Here is an 18,851-nt window from a genome sequence, read left to right on the forward strand (position 1 = left end):
GCTAAACTGGCCAAAATTCAATATTCTTTCCTTTATATTCTGCACCACAATATTGAAACAGGCATCATCATAAGAAATAATCTGCCAGAAGGTATTGGCCACACTACTGTCATTTAAAACAGCAACACAAACAGCCATTTGAGAGGAGATTATTCTCAAAAAGAATTAAAAAGCAATTTGACCAGCAATATTCATTTATGACTTAATTAAGACCTAAAGCCAAGTACAATGTAAGAGCGTATTTGGATGCACTCTGCCAACTAGAGAAAAAGTAGCTTTCTCACCTCTGTGCAGAGAAGCTTACCAAGGGCTACAAAATGCAAGCTTTGTAAAAAAAACTACACGAACACTGGTACTCTCAATTACTGTGTGTCTGTATTCATGGTTTTCCAGGGACACCTGCCTGTCCTCTTGAGAACTGCAGTTGTGCAAGAGTTCAGATGTGTGTGGAAGATAAAGGAGGTTTGTAGTACCTACTGTTGAACTTCTCAGGATGCTTCTCTCTCATCAGGTGAAATCGGTGTGCTATTGAAGCATCCTAGAACATAGACAGCTCAAAAAACTTTCCTCCTTCAACACTTGCTAATAGTACATTGTACCAAGTCGTATCTGTATTCTGCTTCAATTTAGGCACATGTATCAGTCTTAGGTAATCTAGAAGTATATTAACATATTATTCCTGTTTTAGCATTATAGTTACTGTTACATAATCAACATGCAGAATAAGTGATTGGAAGTTGTCTGCTACAGCAGTTAGTTCTATACATAATGTAGTTCACTGTGATTATCAAGCTGATAAACTATTAACGGTGCACACCCCAGTTCTTCCGCGACCGGGGTCCACAGAAGTGCGCGACAAAAAAGTGACGGAAGGGTTTCGAGGGGCTGGGTTTGAGTTTAGATTTCTCATAATGTGCTTCGAACTGACATTAGATACTAGCATGGCTGAAAAGGGTATGAATTGGTGTGTTTTGGGTGACAATTGCGTTTCGATCTGAGCCTTACTTCCGGATATCCATCCGCATTCATGGTGAAATGTCCCTTGGCCGGAGATTGACCTTTGTTGCGTTCTGTGGGTCATGCTGACATGCCTCGCGCCGTGGATGATTAAAGAAATCCAAGTACTAGAATTTTCTTTATAATTGGCTCGACTGTACGCTAGGTTTTTCTCTTTCTGACAACATCAGTCGTTTCTACCTAGAAAATTTTTTCTACGAGTTTTATCCTACGCAAAAGTGCCAAAATTTGACCATCGTTTTTGACGTGAAAATTATGTTTTTGTCTCCTGATTTACCAAAATTAGAGAGGTTGAAGAAACAGAACTCAGCTGGTCCTATAGCGGAAGGGATAGGCTTTCATCCCATACACAGTTGATTTACTTCGGAATACTTCCCTGGAAGAGACAGTACCTAGACTCGAGGGTGCGCAGCCTCCAATTGAAACCCCAAATAAACTGGGGTGTGCTCCCTTAATATTGGGTCCATTAAAATGGTATTAATATCATACTATCAATATTGGTCCCTCACTGTATTCTACACATTCAAATAAAAGTGCACCAGACTTTATACCAAACTGCACATGTGCACTTTCAGCTCATGAAAAACTATCATGAAGAAGGGTTGCTAAAGAGAGAATAAGTATAGAAGAGAAGATAGCCCACCACGCCAATGGAGAAGTAGTTGTTGATTATATTACATGGCACGGGGTCGCCCTTCTCATCTGAGTGGTTAGTAATATCCATGTGCCAGCGGTCCATCATTACCACACTGCTGCGCTCTATCTCATGCAGAAACTTAGTCAGACTGCCACCTTCGTAACCTGCATGTACATGGCAACATCACAGACTATAATGTATAACATGACATTGTATATTATGATTCTTCAACAAATGAATATGGTTTAACATATTACTGTCAGTTTTTAAAGGATAAGTCAGTGACTGGTCCTTCAGAACATGTGACCCCTTCCTTCATTCAAAGTAAAATTTATCATATAGCCAGATGACGTTGACCAATCAGAAGTCCTCATTTCATATCGGTTATGATGCCATAACAACATAAAAGTGCCACATTGAAGTGGTGAATAACGAATCTCAAGTGGTCTTTTATTACAATAAAACAAACCGCCATCTTTGAAACGTGTTGGGTCAAAGTTTTTCATTGAAGAACTCTCAGAGACAGATCTTGACTGAATGTTTGGGCCATAAGAAGCTGCTCCACAAGAAGAAGGGAGAGTATAAAAACAACAGAAAAGTCAACTTATAGGTAGGGCGTAAAGCTTTCAAAGGTGTGTATTCTTCTTGATTTAGCACAAATGCAACATCTATGAATATAATAATACATTTTGTGAAGATTTGCTTGTTTTGTTGCATCATGTTGGCCAATATCTCACACCGAAGTTCACGCCGAGAGGAAGGGCATAATGTCTAGTAAACCTGATGTATTTAGAAAACACCCTGCAGGGGGATTTTCCGGCAAAGTCTGACCAAAATGCTAACACAAATGAAGGAAGAAAGTACTGCACTTTTAGGTACAATGAAGAACATCGTCCATTGTGATTCAACACGTTTCAAAGATGGCAGACATAAAACATACTGCATTGTATAGTTTGTTGGTTTCTAGCCATACTACAGAGTACGAAAAAGGTTAACATATTAGGGCTTGTCACTTTCAATTATGGATTGATTTACATGATATTATTAAATAAAGGATCAATGTGTTCAGCTTGCCAAACTGTTGTCTAATGAAGCATTAATGCCAGAAATACATATGCAGCACTAATGCTTGGTTAGTGCACACTGCCATGGTAATTTCAAGGTAATTATGGCTGTCCAAATACCAGTCCCTCAATTTCCTTGCAGCCATGCCTTGGACCAAGGCTTGAACCAATTAGTTGGCATCTTTCCAGCATTAGTGCTTTCTGCCACGGCCTTTAGTCATGCTTGACCTATACATTAGCATCCTGCAACAACTGGGGTTTTTGACTTCTGTTTGTTCAATGGGTCAGTTTGGATAGGCTATAAGATTCTGGTGGGTCATTAACCCTTGTTCATTTCAGAAGCCCCTTAAAATAACATGTGACTGTGTACAGGGTTTGTATTCATCATGGTGTGATTATGAACTTCTCCTTATGTCACAAACTCTAGTAGTATCATATACATGCAGCATTTTCTCAGTATGTATGCAAACAGATAAAGAAATCCTTTAGTCACTGACGAAGAATAGTGAATGCTGTCTGAAACGTCTGACTGTTTCAAAATTCTATCCAGTTGCTTGAGTAACTATCTTTTGGCGTATCTTATTACCTGGCTGTCTAACCTTCATCGATATAAGCAAATGATTTCTGATTTGAATAACTTCTATTTCTTATTAGAATTTCCATGTTCACATCTATTAGGTTAATAAATGGGTGATGGGTGCCATGATAAATCAATCCTTCTAATGTAACAGAAAGTAATCTTCGCAGTTTGGCAGTTATTATGTAAATGATATAATTATCTACATAACCTAGTATGTCTAACAATGTTAACTGTGTTTAACATGTCATCATGATCATTGTGAATTCTTTAATTTTGGAATCCAATTTGCATAGTTTGTATGTAGCAATATATTTCATTAGCAAATTAGATATGTCATGACATAAAACTGACTTCTTTTATACACGAAGGTATCATATAAGATAATAACATTTAGAATGCTAGATCCAAATGATAAATGTTACATCCAAATGATGGGAATTTCCACATCAATACTGCAAATTGGCATTACTTACATCTAACAACATTTACATTAGGGGTGGGTACTGGTACAAAGCCGGTATTTTTTTGTGGACCAGTAAAAAAAAAAACGTCTGGAAAAAATCAGTGGACCGGCCTTTTGACCGATAAGATACTTCACATTACCAAGCTACCAGCAGGCAGTCATATAATAATACAATGTAGATGTTACCGGACTAAGGAAATACAAAACAGCAGATGTAACGAGTCGTGGTTGCTCTTTTTCGAGGACGTTAGCTGTGAATCATATCTACATGACGTAGAAACAATTAAAGAATGAGTCAACAGACGGCGGGGCGAGTATATAGTTAATTTTGAGACCTAAATAGTGAGAACCTAAAAAATCATATCGTTCCAGACTTGACGTTAGTGATCCGACACATGCATACACTTGCACTCACGTAAATTTACACCCGAAGTAAAGACACCCAAACAAACCACAAATCAGTTAACCGATATTTGTTGCCTTCTTGTGTGCCAATAGTCAGCATATTTTACTTACTTTTTGTGTTAGTTTTCTCATGATAAACTAGCAAATGCTTAGAGCTGCTGAAAGAGTCTAATGTAAGATCATTAATTTTGTTGGTCATAAAATAAATGTCTAGTTGTCAACTACTTTGAACTCTAAGAAGGACAAGTTTGCTCTGAATCTCTTTTGTGAGATAAAAGTTACCTTGAATAAAAGGTTGCATGTTTTGTTACATCTTCGCTTTCTTTCTGCGCATTAGTGTGTGCCGAGAATAATCATATCGTTTTGATATACAATTTGAACATAATTTGTAGGACTCACAAAGACCTGTACCTGCATCTTGCTCTTCAAAATATGATGTACTGCTGCACTACTATAATCAGGTACAGGTCCGGACCTGGTCCTGACCCTCTGGACTTGTATCGGTACCCACCCCTAATTTACCTAAATCAGTACCGTATGAAATTTTCATTGTAGAATATAAAGAATTCAAACCATTTTCTACATTTTGATTATGCAAACGAAATGATATAAATTTTCATAGTTGAAATCATATGATGTGTGTCATGAAATTTCCCCTTATTGACCTCTACAGACTACTGTGTTTTGAGTTCTTTATCTATACAAGACTTGTTTTATTACCTTCACTGAGATTATGTGACCTGACATAAGAAGAGTGGAGCAGCAGCATACATGTACCTACCTCCTCCCCATCTCAGACACCTGGCCAGGTCATTGCCTGTCCCCAGGGGCAGGATGGCCACAGGAGGCGGCTGAGCAAACTGCATCTTATCTGAGATGAAACACAAGGTATTCAACACTGCATCACAATACAAGTCACCCCCGGGTCCAGCTGTCACTAAGTGCAGCAGACTTTGATGGTACATTAAACATGGTTTGCTGTATTTCTTACTTCACCTTCATTTACCTGAACACTGACTAAAGTCCTCTGTAAAGCATGCATGCAGCATGACAAAAACTAAAACTGTCTGGCAAGAAGGCAAGAAAAAGTTAATAGTGCTAAAGCAACAATTAAAAGTTTCTTACATATTTTGGACAAACAGTTGTATGAAACTGCAATTAGTAGCTTTGCATTAACTTAAGGGACTGTGCAACATTTGCAGGGGGGAGGGCCGGTCGTAAGAGGGTCGGATTAAAAAAATTTTCCTAGGCCCTCCCCCTCCTGTAAAAAAATATTCAAGACGGCAAATAAATCACTGCACTCCCGTTTGTGTCCTTCGCGTTGTGCTTAACAATTGATCTAGCAATCTCTCTCGTTTGATCATGCTATTCAGTTTTGCCTCCCAAAGTCCAAACCCTCGTCCTCGTTGTGGGAGCTGGTAACAGATGTAGTAGGACAGCCCATAGCATTGGCACACCGAAACATCTGGCTAACAGGGCTCTGGTGAAGCTGCGACCAGCAAGCCGGCGGCGGATACTTATTGCAGGCAGAAATCAAAGTAGATGTAAACTAAAACGGACGGATCGAAATAGACGAAAGACACGGAATGGAAATGGACATGCTTGGACAAAGGTTGGAACGTTTGTGGTTGAAGGGACAAGAAGCCAGAGTTCATGACAAGAGGCACAACAACATTTCAGTTATGGGAGTATCAGACAGCAGAAGGCAGGGAACAGGAAGTATATGGAAATTCATCTCAACTTCATCTTAGCCTGGAGTGGAGTAGAACCAAACCAAAGGGCAACCGGTTACACCGGGGTCCCTACATGTGTTCCAAAATCCCTATGTTCCGAAAGCCCTACGTCCAAAAACCCTTATAATGTTCCGAAAGCCCTATCGGTAAATGTTCCCACACACGGCTATGATAATGAATTCCGTAAGAGTCCATAGGCATATTTAAAACTACTGTATTTTTGGACTCTTTTCTTTTTAAACAAATATCTACAAAAAGACTGGATCATTTCATATCATCTATAAAAAATCTCAAGGGAACTTTTTGTATTAGCTATAAAGATTTTTGTATTATTTGTATCTATTAAAGGGGAAAATGAAGTGTTCACGGAGGTTTTAATTTCGCGGCAGTGCTTTAGTCACATACAGCTACAGTATTGGACAAAAATGTTTGTGGTGGTTTTAAGTAACATTTCTGCATTATTTTACAGTACTGAGTCTAAGGCACCAGTATGCAAAAACTGAATGGCTGGTTTGAAAATATGCTTCATTAAGTAATGATGACTTTATGATCCTGTATTTTAATTTAGTTAAATCGCATATTGTTTGTACCCGATTCGTGTCATCTTGTTGGATCTGAGCGGTGTGCCGAGGGCTATTTTAGATAATGAATGAACATTCATAACTTCAGAAATATTCTATGATGATCAAGCATGCTAACAGTCTGAACAACATTTGCTTGTAGAATTTGTCAGAAGACTAGAACATTAGCCTGCCAAGTTGATGCTCAGCGACCCGAGGTCAGTTGATATTCCCCAATATAAAAATGTTAGTTAGAATGTTAAAAATCCTACTTTGGGGAACTTACTCAATTTTGGTTCCATGACACTAATAGTTTTTGGCCGTCATATTTTATGCTTAAGCAGTTAGCGGTCAACAACGTTCCTTAATAACTTCAGAACTGTGAATTTTTTGGAAGGTTTTGATGGGTGCTGTATGGTCACAGTGTAACATTTGATATTTCCAAAAGTATATTGCTGGACACTGGGCATTCAACCTGACGGGAACTATCCTGGGAGCTTCCTTCTAGTACAGTGGCAAACAAGGTGCGCTGGGCGACTTCGCCCTTCGCGCAGAACTTTGGCACGTGGCAACCCACGTTTGTATCACAGAACAAGTCCCACGTTTGTATCACACAACAAGTTTGTATTACAGAATAAGTTTGTATTAACAACAACTTTGTATACTACTATTACAGAATATATATCAAGAGGACCTTTTATTATCATATCTATCCACCATAAATATCAAGATATCTGAATCAGACCACAACAGAATGCAACGGTTGTATTTCCCATTCTAACCTTATCCGCGAAGCGGCAGGTCACTCTGCTCCTAGCGGGAAACATGGTGTTTTCTTAGTGGCTCAGAGCCCAATTTTAGACAGTTTGATAATGTGTTTGAAGGTTCTGATGGGATCAATTTTTTTTTCCAGGCCCTCCCCCTTGCCATTTTTTTTCCATGGCCCTCCCCCAGGTCAAATCTTTTATCATAGGCCCTCCCCCTAGACAACCGGCACTCCCCCCTGTAAACGTTTGTACAGTCCCTAAGTAGACACTACAGTAGTGTACACTGTAAGAAATGTAATTTTCTTCTTGCATTTCATGTAATACTAAGTCTTAGAGCACAGCTGTTAACACTTACCGTAAAATCCCTATTTACGTACGCACTTTTTAAACTTTTCAAGTCGCAAGCAGGTGCTCCAAGCCGACGCCAAAGTCGGGGTGCGTACGTTAGGAGGGGTTCTTCCTCGAAAAAATCGCATATCAGCTTGAGAGTATGGTACATCTTCATGCAAATGAAGTATGGAATGCTACCACACAATCAATCAGTAATAAAGAATAGATAATACATAATATTATATTTAAATTGTTTGACATTTTCTACCCAGAAACATTTTCTCAGTCACCCTTTAAGTTGGTAAACATCATCGGAAGGATGATCATGTCAACCTCTAACTATCCACCGAAATGCTGGAGAGGGGGTGCGTACGTTAGGAGGGTTTTTCCCCTGAAGGTTTTAACTCACTGAGTCAGGCCTGCAATCGTCCCCAAATCGGGGGTGCGTACGTTAGGAGGGGTGCGTACGTAAATAGGAATTTTACGGTATACCTGACATTCCACACACATAACTACAATAAATTGTTATATTACGACCAATACAATTCCAAATGTCAGCATTTCTAAACATACCAGAAGACTAGTATATTTATTGTTTGATAACTATATTCATGCAACAAACTACAATATCAACAACAGACTGCAAGAAAATCCTGATTCAATAAGTCCATGCGTGACGTTAAAGATGAGCTAGGCCTGTATACCTATACTGTCCAGGACCCAGCCAACAGTACCATCCCCTCCACAACAGAGAACTCGGAAATCTGGCACATCCCTGAAGAACTTCAATCTGGGGAAATAATGTTTTCAGTCAGGGTCATTGTGACAGGGTTTCATACAACTGCTTTCTGATGTAAAAGCCATCTCAGGGAACTTTTTCAACAAGGAGTATTTCATTACTAGATGGGTAGTAGTGGTAGTAGAGTAGTAGTAGAAGTAGTGGAAGTAGTATCCGGTATTTGATAATGGGGAAAAGTTGAAACCTACCCAGGCATGGGCCCACCTTTACTCAAATTGAAGACCTGGCGAGGGTTTAGAAGGTACTGGAACTTGCGCAAGATTCTGTAAGGAAATAAAAGATTGGATGTTCTTAAGAAACAAATAAAACGTACAGTACTTAACGTCTATCACCACTATGTGTGATCTGCCATTACAACAAAGCAATAAAAGTTCAATAGATAATGGGGGGCGCCCTAACATCGCACGTGCCCTAACATCACACAATTTTTTTACTGATCTTATTATGCATATTAAGTACGGCGTATTTGTGACCACTGACTATGCTGATAAGGAAGGTAAATAAACCAAGTCCATGCACATAGCTGTCACTTGCATTCAAGATATACATGATTGTACATATTCGTTTCTTGTTTTGTAGAAAAATATTGTCGACAACATATGATGGTAGCGCATCTAAATATACGACTGGTGCCAAGCACACAGCTATCATACACATAAGAGATATAACTTCATAAAACACAAAAAATTTGGGTCTTTGTTTGATGAGTAGAAAACCGACCAAAGAAAAACAACGTAAACATCGCTGTTGTCTGGCAACACTGTTTTCCTGCTCTTTTTCTGGTCGTAATAGTGGCGAGACGATTCAACACACATCGAGGTCCAGAGGTTTGTTACGCTCTAGCGTGATTGGTACCGTCTATGAAAAGAAAACTGAATACAGAGATGGCGAAGATATTTACCAATAAGTAGACGGAGTGCTGTTGATGTAAGCGGTATTGTTTTTCGTAATGATTTTGTCAGTCGGGCCGCATTCACTACGTATGTCGGGCTGTGCGATTAGTGCGTAGTAGCCTATTTCCCGTGAAAACATGAGCTGGGATGCGCTAGATATAGCCCTTCTCACATGACGTGAGAAGTGCACAAAGTCACAATTTTTCAGTCAAAAGAAAGCTAGAATATAATAGACTACAAGCCTTATTTTTGTTTTCTTAACTTCATCACAAACTTTTGAAGAGAGCAAAATTACAAAAACGTGCTAAGTTAGGCATGCTGTCTGGAGTAGCACTAAATCAGAAGGTAAATTCGTGAAAACGTCTCACAGCGTTTGTCGCTTGTAACGCGGAGTGTGAAGGGCCCATGAACAGCAGGGATGCATTTCTTATCCAAGTGAGTTCTTTAGATGAATGTGTTCAAAATTCATTCATTAACCCTTTTCCTGCTGGCTGCCGCTATCTTGGTCATTAGCATAATTTATGCATATTGGTCATTAGCATAATTTTATGCACTCATTGCATAACAGTACGTTGACCCCTGACCTCTTGCAAGGTCATGCCGGCTAACCCGGGTAGACCACAAAGTAACATGGGCGGGTGCTAAGCTAGTTTTCTGTAAAAAGAGCTTTCCCAACATATGTAATGGGCACAGCCATAGGATTCTGCATGTGCTTCCCAACAAATGTTGGGAGTCGCAGGACAAGGGTTACAACCTGACTACTCTCTGGCAACCACTGATGGAGCGCCGTGAGTTCGAGCGCATAAAAAAACGTGCAATATTAGGGCATCTCCTGTAAAATATAGTATGTTCTTCAATAATGACATTGATATTGTACAAAACTGTGACAAGTTGCAGGCTGTTCAATGTAATGTGATGTGTAGACAACCTGAGGAATAGAACAAACCAGACACTGGCCACCACTTGGTAAAGGCAAGCAAAACCAAGTTGCCACAAAATATCATGATCATGAGCATGCAGCTGACCTGCTTTAATAATAAAAGGTATGGCCTAGTAGGTGTACCTTTCTCCTTGTTTGCCTCCACTTTTGGGGTTGATGAAGACGAGCAGAGGATGTGTGCCATGAAGAGGAGTTATCTGTAGGGATACAACATACAGGTAGATACAGGAGTATCACTGAACTAGAACAACATGGACAAAATCCCTCACACATGTCACAGACACCAAAAGGCTGTTTTAGATTAGGCTGTTACAGCCTGAAGAAAATTGACTACAAATTAGCTGGGTAGTAACACTCCTTATATATATAACTCTGCTACCTCAGAGGGAAGAAAACTACTCTCACACTAATGAAATGAACAGTAATAATCAGCTACCTTAAGGTTGTACATTAGCCTACAGTTTCACCTGCCAACATTTCGGTGACAGTCTGTCACTTTCCTCAGAACAACACTGACTGGTTCTACTTCACACGGCAGCTAGGTGGCGCTGCAGTGGGAAGGATGCGGTCCCAAATGTGACTGAGCTTGTGTCCCCTCTTCATGGTTCGTGAGAAGAGAGGGCCAAGGTGAAAGACAGAGAGGACAACAGATGCACTGCCTGGATTATGAACTTCAAGGTGAATCAAAAAATCTTCTCCAGTAATGAACATTCTGACCTAGCTGTGTACGTAGTGTGAAGTAGAGCCAGACAGTCCACTAAAATACAGCAAGTAAAAAACATTGGTTGTGTGCAAATACCTTCGTTAAATCATAGTTTACTGCTATAGACAATAGCATCCTTTTCCAATAGAAAAGGGAATTCGATCAACCTTTGTTTGGTCTCAAGCACAACAGCAAATACAAAGAACACTCACAAACAAGTGCTTTTGAAAAAAGTTGGCAAAGTCCAATAACAAGCTGCCTCAGGCTATTGACAGGATGATCCTGACAACAGCGGAAAAATTTGCACTGTTGACAGGATTATTGATACTGGTCATCAAGTATAAATTCAATGTCACGGCCGAACGCTAAAAACTCCCATGGTTACGGGTGGTTAAGCACTTTTTTAAGCTGATCACTGTAGTCCAGCCTCGTCACTGAGAGGCAGGGCTCTAGCCAGCGCCAGTTTTGCCGTAAATTTACGGAACTTTGCTGCGTGTTACGGAAAAAATTCAAAACCAATCCGTAAACCTTGACGGACAAAAATCACGAGAAAAGATATAGACAGGGCTTGAACTTTTGCAAAGATCTCCAGAAAGAAGAGGAATTTTGAACGAAGTCGATTCAGGCCATTTCTATCTCCGCCGGCGACAGGTGACAACCCCAAGGTGGCTTTATAGTAGACAAACGGAGGCGCGGAGGTTGCCAGTGGTTCATGGGCCGAGAGAAAATCAGCGTCGTGCGCCCCCCTCCCCACTACCAGTGCCCGACTATTCTGGTCGGTCGCATCGGGCTGACGTTTTTTCTGCTGTTTTCCCCGGTTCACCGCCAGTCATAGCCACACAAAAAATACTCCGGTAGTTACCATGCTTTCCGTATTTTTTTGTAAACATTGTTAAAGTTTTACGCCGAGTTACACACACTTTCGTCCCGCGCACCGCGAAAACTGGTGTTGAGAGTTTGAGACCTCAGAATCAGATACTTGTATCATCTACCAATAACAGCGTTCGTTCACGCCGCGTCACGGAAAATCGACCAATGACATGCAAGTCCCGCGGTTCACGAGATGATCTGAAGCGCGAATCCGCGAGGTTTAGCGCCTTCGGCGCTCGATATGTTAGGTTTATACAAATATTTTGGGCTTACGGGATTAAATTTCAGGCTGGCTAGAGCCCTGCTGAGAGGTCAAGCGAAAAATTCCCATATAACCCCCTAAAAATGGTGCAAAAATATTAAAGATTTCTTGAAATCCTGAGCAAGATAAGTTAACTTGATATCGAATGGATGTTTAAAAAGAAGAAAAAAAATTTCAAGGTGGAAGCAAACCCACATCTCAAGATTGAAATTCCAACACGCTACTGCTGCACTATAGGGATAATCATCGGTTTCAAACCAATTATGTTGAGCCCATAGGTATGGGCTCAACATATTGTTATGTTTATAGGTATGGCTCAACATATTGTTTTTGTTATGTTGAGCCCATAAGTATGGGCTCAACATATTGGATTTGTCTGGTTCTTCTTCTCCTTCTCCTCCTCCTGACAAATCTTCAAATGGCTTCAACTCCGCCATTTCTTACCCAACCGACCTGAAATTTGGCATGGAGGTAAAGATGGCAAATACCCCCAGACCCTTTTTAAATCGTTTTGAAACAGGCCTTAAAATCATTTTTATGGAGGTTTTTTGGGGCATTTTTAGGCAATTTCTATATTTTTGGCTCCTGCAAGCACATGACCTGGAATTTGGCACAAGGGTGCCTTGAACATGTCCCTACAGGACTTCAATCACATTTCTGGTGTACATCACTTCAAAATGCTTCGTTTTGGGGACTTTTGGACCCATTTTCAGACCAAAACCGGATCAAAAGTGCTGTCCCCGTTCCATGTTCTATCTAAGAATCCATGTTCTATCTAAGGTTCCGGGCGTTCCATTTGCTGCTGGCCAAAGAACATGTGTTCTTTTCAGGTTACCTGTGGTCATGTTGCAGGTAAACACGCAAGCCTTTGCAGTAAGAAGCTCTTGGCGTCTCACCAGAAGAACCGCAGAGCTCTATGCGCATCAGTTCTGCGCAGCCTTCTCTAAGACGGCTTTTTCCGGGTCACGGCCGGACCTGGGTTGGACCCTGCTGCATGGATCCACTTGGATCCAATTAGCTTTTTATACAGCGTGATAGTCCATTTCTTCACCTTTGAAATGATACCAAAGTTCCCAGGTGTTTTCCTAGGGAAACACCTTTGCCCCGAAATTAACTGCGACAATGTCGACATCGGTGTGGTGAAATTTCTGCCTAGTCATAACTACCGATCCACGCTCTCCTGTGCTTTGGACACATTTGATACATTTCGCGTGGCATGATAAAACTCTTTTCTTGGTATTATAAGCTGTATGAATGCGGCTACCATATGTAATGAAATAATTGACATGATGAAAATGAAGTACAGACCGGCAAAGGTTTTATTACAAGGTACATTATCTTTTCAAAATAGTCAAATTTGAAGCCATCGCTTTCGAACTGTTGCGTTCCAACGAAGGAACCCAGACGGTACGTTCTATATTTCTGCCGCGGGGGTCAGGCGAGGTCGCTGCCATGCTTCGGTGTTTGTGACTTTTTCAAAAACCTGTACAGTGCTCTAATAACCTTTTTCTGAATAAACGTGGCTACGATATGTCAGGAACAACACTGCACGCGATTGCTACGACCATACAGCTGATCGTGTGATGGTATTAGGTTCATGATGCCGCTCAAAATGTAACAACTTGCCTGAAAATCGAAAGGAGTCACGTCAGTTTCTGCTGCTTACGGAACAGATTTCGCCACTGTGAAGTCGACATTGTCGCAGTTAATTTCGGGGCAAAGGTGTTTCCCTAAAAAAACACCTGGGAACTTAAGTATCAATTTAAAAGGGAAGAAATGGACTATCACGCTATATAAAAAGCTAATTGGATCCAGGTGAACTGTAAAAAAGACAAGCACACATAAACTGACCAAAACATGGCTAATGTCTCGTAAGCCACGGCGTTTGCTGACATCCAGCAAAGTAAGAAATATGTACTATATGGTTGTACTGGGCAAATCCTGTAGATTTGAAAAAGTATAAAACATTATGTAGGTCCGAGGTCTTTTAGCTTCACGACAGGCAGTTGTTTACAGCCATGCAACGGGGTCAAATCGTGACGCGGCAAACGCCGTATCTAAGAAAATATAAACGCGTTCTAGAGTGACCTGCGGTTCGACTGTGTAGAGAGAATTTTTTTGCACGGGTGATTTTGGAACAGTCAATTTATGCATCGAGAGGGAGATTGGCAAATGTTGCCTTCCTACATGCAGTTAATATTTCGATTTGCCCAGGGGTTATTTTGGGACAGCCCACTTCTTGCATGAGGAGGAGTATGGGCGAAACATGCTGTATTTGCTCAGGGGCAAATGACGGCCTTTCTAGTTCATGTTCTTCTTCTTCTTCTCCTGACAAATCTTCAAATGGAATCTACTCCGTCATTTTTGGGCCAAACGACCTGAAATTTGGCATGTAGGTGAAGATTGCAAATACCCCCAGACGATTTTTAAATTTTGTTGATATAGGCCTTAAAATCATTTTTATGGAGGCTTTTTTGGGCATTTTTAGATAATTTTTATATTTTGGGCTCCTGTGCCCTGGTATTGCAAGCAAGTGACCTGAAATTCGGTACAAGGGTGCCTTGAACATGTCCCTACAGGACTTCAATCACATTTCTGGTGTACGTCACTTCAAAATGCTTCATTTGGGGGACTTTTGGACCCATTTTCAGACCAAAAACAGGCCAAAAGTGGTATCCCCGCTCCATGTTCTATTTGCTGCTGGCCAAGGAATCCATGTTCTATCTAAGGATCCCCGCGTTCCATTTGCTACTGGCCAAAGAACACGTGTTCTATTTAGGTCACCTGAGGTCGTATTGCAGGAACACACGCAAGCCTTTGCAGTAAGAAGCTTTTGGGGTCTCGCAGAACTTGTAGAGAGAATTGTTTTGCACGGGTGATTTTGCAACAGTCAATTTATGCATCGGGAGGGAGATTGGCGAAGTATGATGCTCTCGCAAATGTTGCCTTTCTACATGCAATTAATATTTCGATTTGCCCAGGTATTATTTTTGGGATAGCCCACTTCTTGCGTGGGGAGGAGTATGGCTAAACATGCTGTATTTGCTCAGGGGCAAATGACGGCCTTTCTAGTTTTTGTTCACGGTCTTCTTCTTCTCCTCCTGCCAAATCTTCAAATGGATTCAACTCCACCATTTTTTTAACCAACGGACCTGAAATTTGGCATGGAGGTAAAGATGGCAAATACCCTTAGGTGATTTTTTCATTTTTTTGAAACAGGCCTTAAAAACATTTTTATTGAGGTTTTTTGGGGCATTTTTAGACAAATATTACATTTTGGGCTCCTGTGTCCTGGTACTACAAGCAAATGACCTGGAATTTGGTACAAGGGTGGCTTGAACATGTCCCTACAGGAATTCAATGACATTTCTGGTGCACATCACTTCAAAATGCTTCATTTTGGGGACTTTTGGGCCTATTTTCAGACCAAAAACGGGCCAAAAGTGCTGTCCCCGTTCCATGTTCTATCTAAGGTTCCGCACGTTCCATTTGCTGTTGGCCAAAGAATCCATGTTCTATCTAAGGTTCCGCGGGTTCCATTTGCTGCTAGCCAAAGAAGGTGTGTTCTTTTCAGGTTACCTGAGGTCATGTTGCAGGAAAACATGCAAGCCTTTGTATGCGGAAGGCTGTTGGCGTCTCACAGAACTTGTAGAGAGAATTTTTTTTGCACGGGTGATTTTGGAACAGTCAATTTATGCATGGGGAGGGAGATTGGCAAAGTATGTTGCTCTCGCAAATGTCGCATTTCTTCATGTAGTTAATATTTCGATTTGCCCAGGTGTTATTTTGGGACAGCCCACTACTTGCATGAGGAGGGGTATGGGCGAAACATGCTGTATTTGCTCAAGGGCAAATGACGGCCTTTCTAGTTTTTAAATAGTTTATTACATGTAGGTTATACACGTCATAATGGCGCAAGCACCGAATGCTAAAACACAACTTTTGTTTTGTTTTCAGCTCTTTTGTAGAGTGTAACCTTAGCTTAAACATATCAAACATATTCATTTGTAATGCAGCAGAACTTAAGAAGTTTGATATCTTAATTTGAGATTTATTTCTTTATTTCTTTCCTAGTAGAACATCATGGCTTCTGAGTCTGACAGTGTCACAAGCTTGACAAAGGAATTGCTTCAAGAAGAACAACGTCAAAATTGCTTTCTGGTCCAAACTGCCTTTTTCTGTAAAAACATCCCACTCGCTAGCCCTTACCTGACTTTCTTTGACTCATTTCACTTCAATAAAATGGAGAAAACCTTTCACACACAAACCTGAACAAAATGCCAGCTTTTTCAAAAGCACGTCTTGCTTTTTCTTGAATAAGCTGTAACAAGAATACATTCTGCATTTTCTAGTGTTTTTTTGTGTGAAATGGACATTGTGCAAAGAAGTTGTAACTGCGTCCTGTCGTTCCCACCTGTAAACCCTGTCCATCCATGTTCATGGAGTTGGTCCTGGACATGGAGCGGCTGACGTTCCCACTAGAGGCAGAGTTGTCTCCGTCTGAGCCGACCCCCTCTGTACTGGTGGTGCTGCGTCGTGGTTGTGGCTCTCTGTCTCTGGAACTGGTGCTTCGTCTGCGTTCCTACGGGACGCAAATCATGTGACCTTGACAAAAAATATTATTGACCCAGAACTACCCAACAAAATATTCATGTCTAATTTGACATCAACAACTACTTGTCTTCAACAACTTAACAATATGCCCATGGTAGAAGGTTACCCCCAGGTCCTTACCAACACAACAGGAACGATGCATGTTGGTGGCAGAATGTGGTCCCTGAGTGTTCCCAAGGTGCACTCTGGCTTCACATGGCTGGCACACTTGTTATGGAGCTGTGGGAATATAGCACACACATACATGTAGAACAGGATGCTAGAATGTGATGATGACGAAGGTGGCCTGCCACTGAAGACACTTTCCTCCTTCAGATCGGTAACTTTCCCCACGAAAACATCCTAGTTCCCATATATGAAAGTGGCAAGCCATCAATTCCATCAATCTATAGAGGAATTGGGATTTTACTTGCATTAGGAAACTGTTACCTCTCATATTAAGTAATTGACTACAACACTTCCTATAGTATAGGATAGCAATTTATTGACCCCCTTCCAGTCTACTTTCCGAAGGAATTTCCAGACATAAATATAGTTGTTCTTAAAACTGTAATTAATAAAGAGATACCCGGTGGCAAGTTGTACACATGCTTTGTCAGTTTCAAAAATGTATTTGATTCCATTTGGAGAGATAGTTTTTGCTACAAGCTATTATCATCAGGAACAGGTGGGAAGTTCTTCGAAGGCAATCTTAATTATCTTAACGTAGAATACTGAGTGTGCTAAAACACTAGTCTATGAGGCTACTTTAAATCAACTTGTGACATTCATCAAGGATGGTCCTCTTCTAATCATATTAAGTTCTATTACCTATTTGTACAAAAATTAATGATCTCCCATCTGAGTTAGCATCACCATTATGCGACCTGTGATTCTAGGAGAATGATACTCTGATAAGAAGCCTTTTTCTGGGCAGACCACCTTGTTCCAGTGTTCTCGCCAGCCTGAAATTTTTACCCCTCATTTCAATTTTGTTGGAGGGAAGAACACACATCGAGCGGCTAACCAGGGTGGGTCTATAGTCAAAATTTTGAAATCTTGACTCCCTAGACTGAAACGCTATTTCCTGCATTTTGAGGGGCAAATTTTCCCGGTAGAATAATCTTGGTTTAATGACATCTTTTTTGGTGAAAAATTACACAAGAATTTAGGCTTAATTTTGGGGGAAGGCGTGCCGTGATCACGGTAAGATCGAATGTTCACACACAAGCTACACTTCTATGTTGTATACAATCAGCAAAGAAAAGAAAATTTAGCACAACAAAACTTAATTACATATCTACACCCTACAAAAGATATACACATAATAAGTTGGCAAAAATAAAACATAATTTTTCAACACTGGTACTTGTCCCGTATGCGCCCTGTAATTACTAAACATAATGAATATGACACCCTACTTTGAGAAAAAAATGCCACAAAGACGTCCAATTTTTTTCTCCCATGTTTTCCGTGGTAAAATTTCTCCGGTAACTGCACTGAATGTGTTCAAAAGTTGTCGATTTAAGCCTTTCAACAGGCGCTTTGTCGTGCGATCATGGCGATCCGATAAAATCTCGCAAATTCACGCTTAGCTGATATCCCGCGAGTAGCAATACTCACATGTCACTGGTCGTTTTTTCTTGACGCAACAGAGACGTGCGCTGTTATTGGTGGAATAGAATATCTGACGTCTCTAAACCTCCTCTTTACCATCTTTCGGGGGAAGAAAGGGTATGTAACTCAGCCGGCTTTTAACTTAGCACAGATTACAGAAAGGCTGATAGCTATAGGTCTGGAGTATTCCTGAATTTTTAGGCTTCTTTGATGACAATAACTGATGGTGAACCGAGAGGGACAAAACAGGAAAAAAATGACAGCCCAATGCGACCGGCAAAGGTGCGGAGGTCACTGAACTGCAGCCGACTCACCCGGAGAGGCAGTTGCGTAAGAAAGCGCATTTTTATATACAGTGAAAACGTTCACAATCCAAATCATACAGTCTAAAAGGCGACATATTCCTACAACACACAGCACAGTAAAAGGCAACCAAAGCAATGTTAGGGCCAAAAAAATGGAAATAAAAAAAATGCTGAAATATTTATGGTAGCGAAATTACTGATATTGTTTAGCACATTTGCGTAATAACTTGAAGTTCCTCTTAAAACCGCGCAAAATCGTGCCATACGATGATCCCTACGATGATCCCCTTAGTTTCACGAGCCTACAATACAT

At 40.7% G+C, this 18,851-nt stretch overlaps 1 protein-coding gene across 7 annotated transcripts in view; it reads right to left on the reverse strand.

Annotated features, from left to right (window-relative positions):
• The window catches only part of LOC136446303 (diacylglycerol kinase beta-like), a 105,853-nt gene that overhangs the window by 28,667 nt on the left and 58,335 nt on the right, over positions 1-18,851 (reverse strand). For all 7 annotated transcript variants that reach the window (XM_066444651.1, XM_066444647.1, XM_066444649.1 and 4 more), the window contains 8 exons: positions 16,758-16,856; positions 16,438-16,605; positions 10,312-10,385; positions 8,544-8,618; positions 8,261-8,346; positions 4,948-5,037; positions 1,661-1,818; positions 474-538 (listed from right to left, as the gene is read on the reverse strand). In XM_066444651.1, coding sequence (XP_066300748.1) covers positions 474-538; positions 1,661-1,818; positions 4,948-5,037; positions 8,261-8,346; positions 8,544-8,618; positions 10,312-10,385; positions 16,438-16,605; positions 16,758-16,856 — 815 coding nt within the window. The remainder of the gene's footprint in view (positions 1-473; positions 539-1,660; positions 1,819-4,947; positions 5,038-8,260; positions 8,347-8,543; positions 8,619-10,311; positions 10,386-16,437; positions 16,606-16,757; positions 16,857-18,851) is intronic.

The sequence above is a fragment of the Branchiostoma lanceolatum genome, chromosome 12, assembly GCF_035083965.1.
Source record: "Branchiostoma lanceolatum isolate klBraLanc5 chromosome 12, klBraLanc5.hap2, whole genome shotgun sequence".
Taxonomy (NCBI): domain Eukaryota; kingdom Metazoa; phylum Chordata; class Leptocardii; order Amphioxiformes; family Branchiostomatidae; genus Branchiostoma; species Branchiostoma lanceolatum.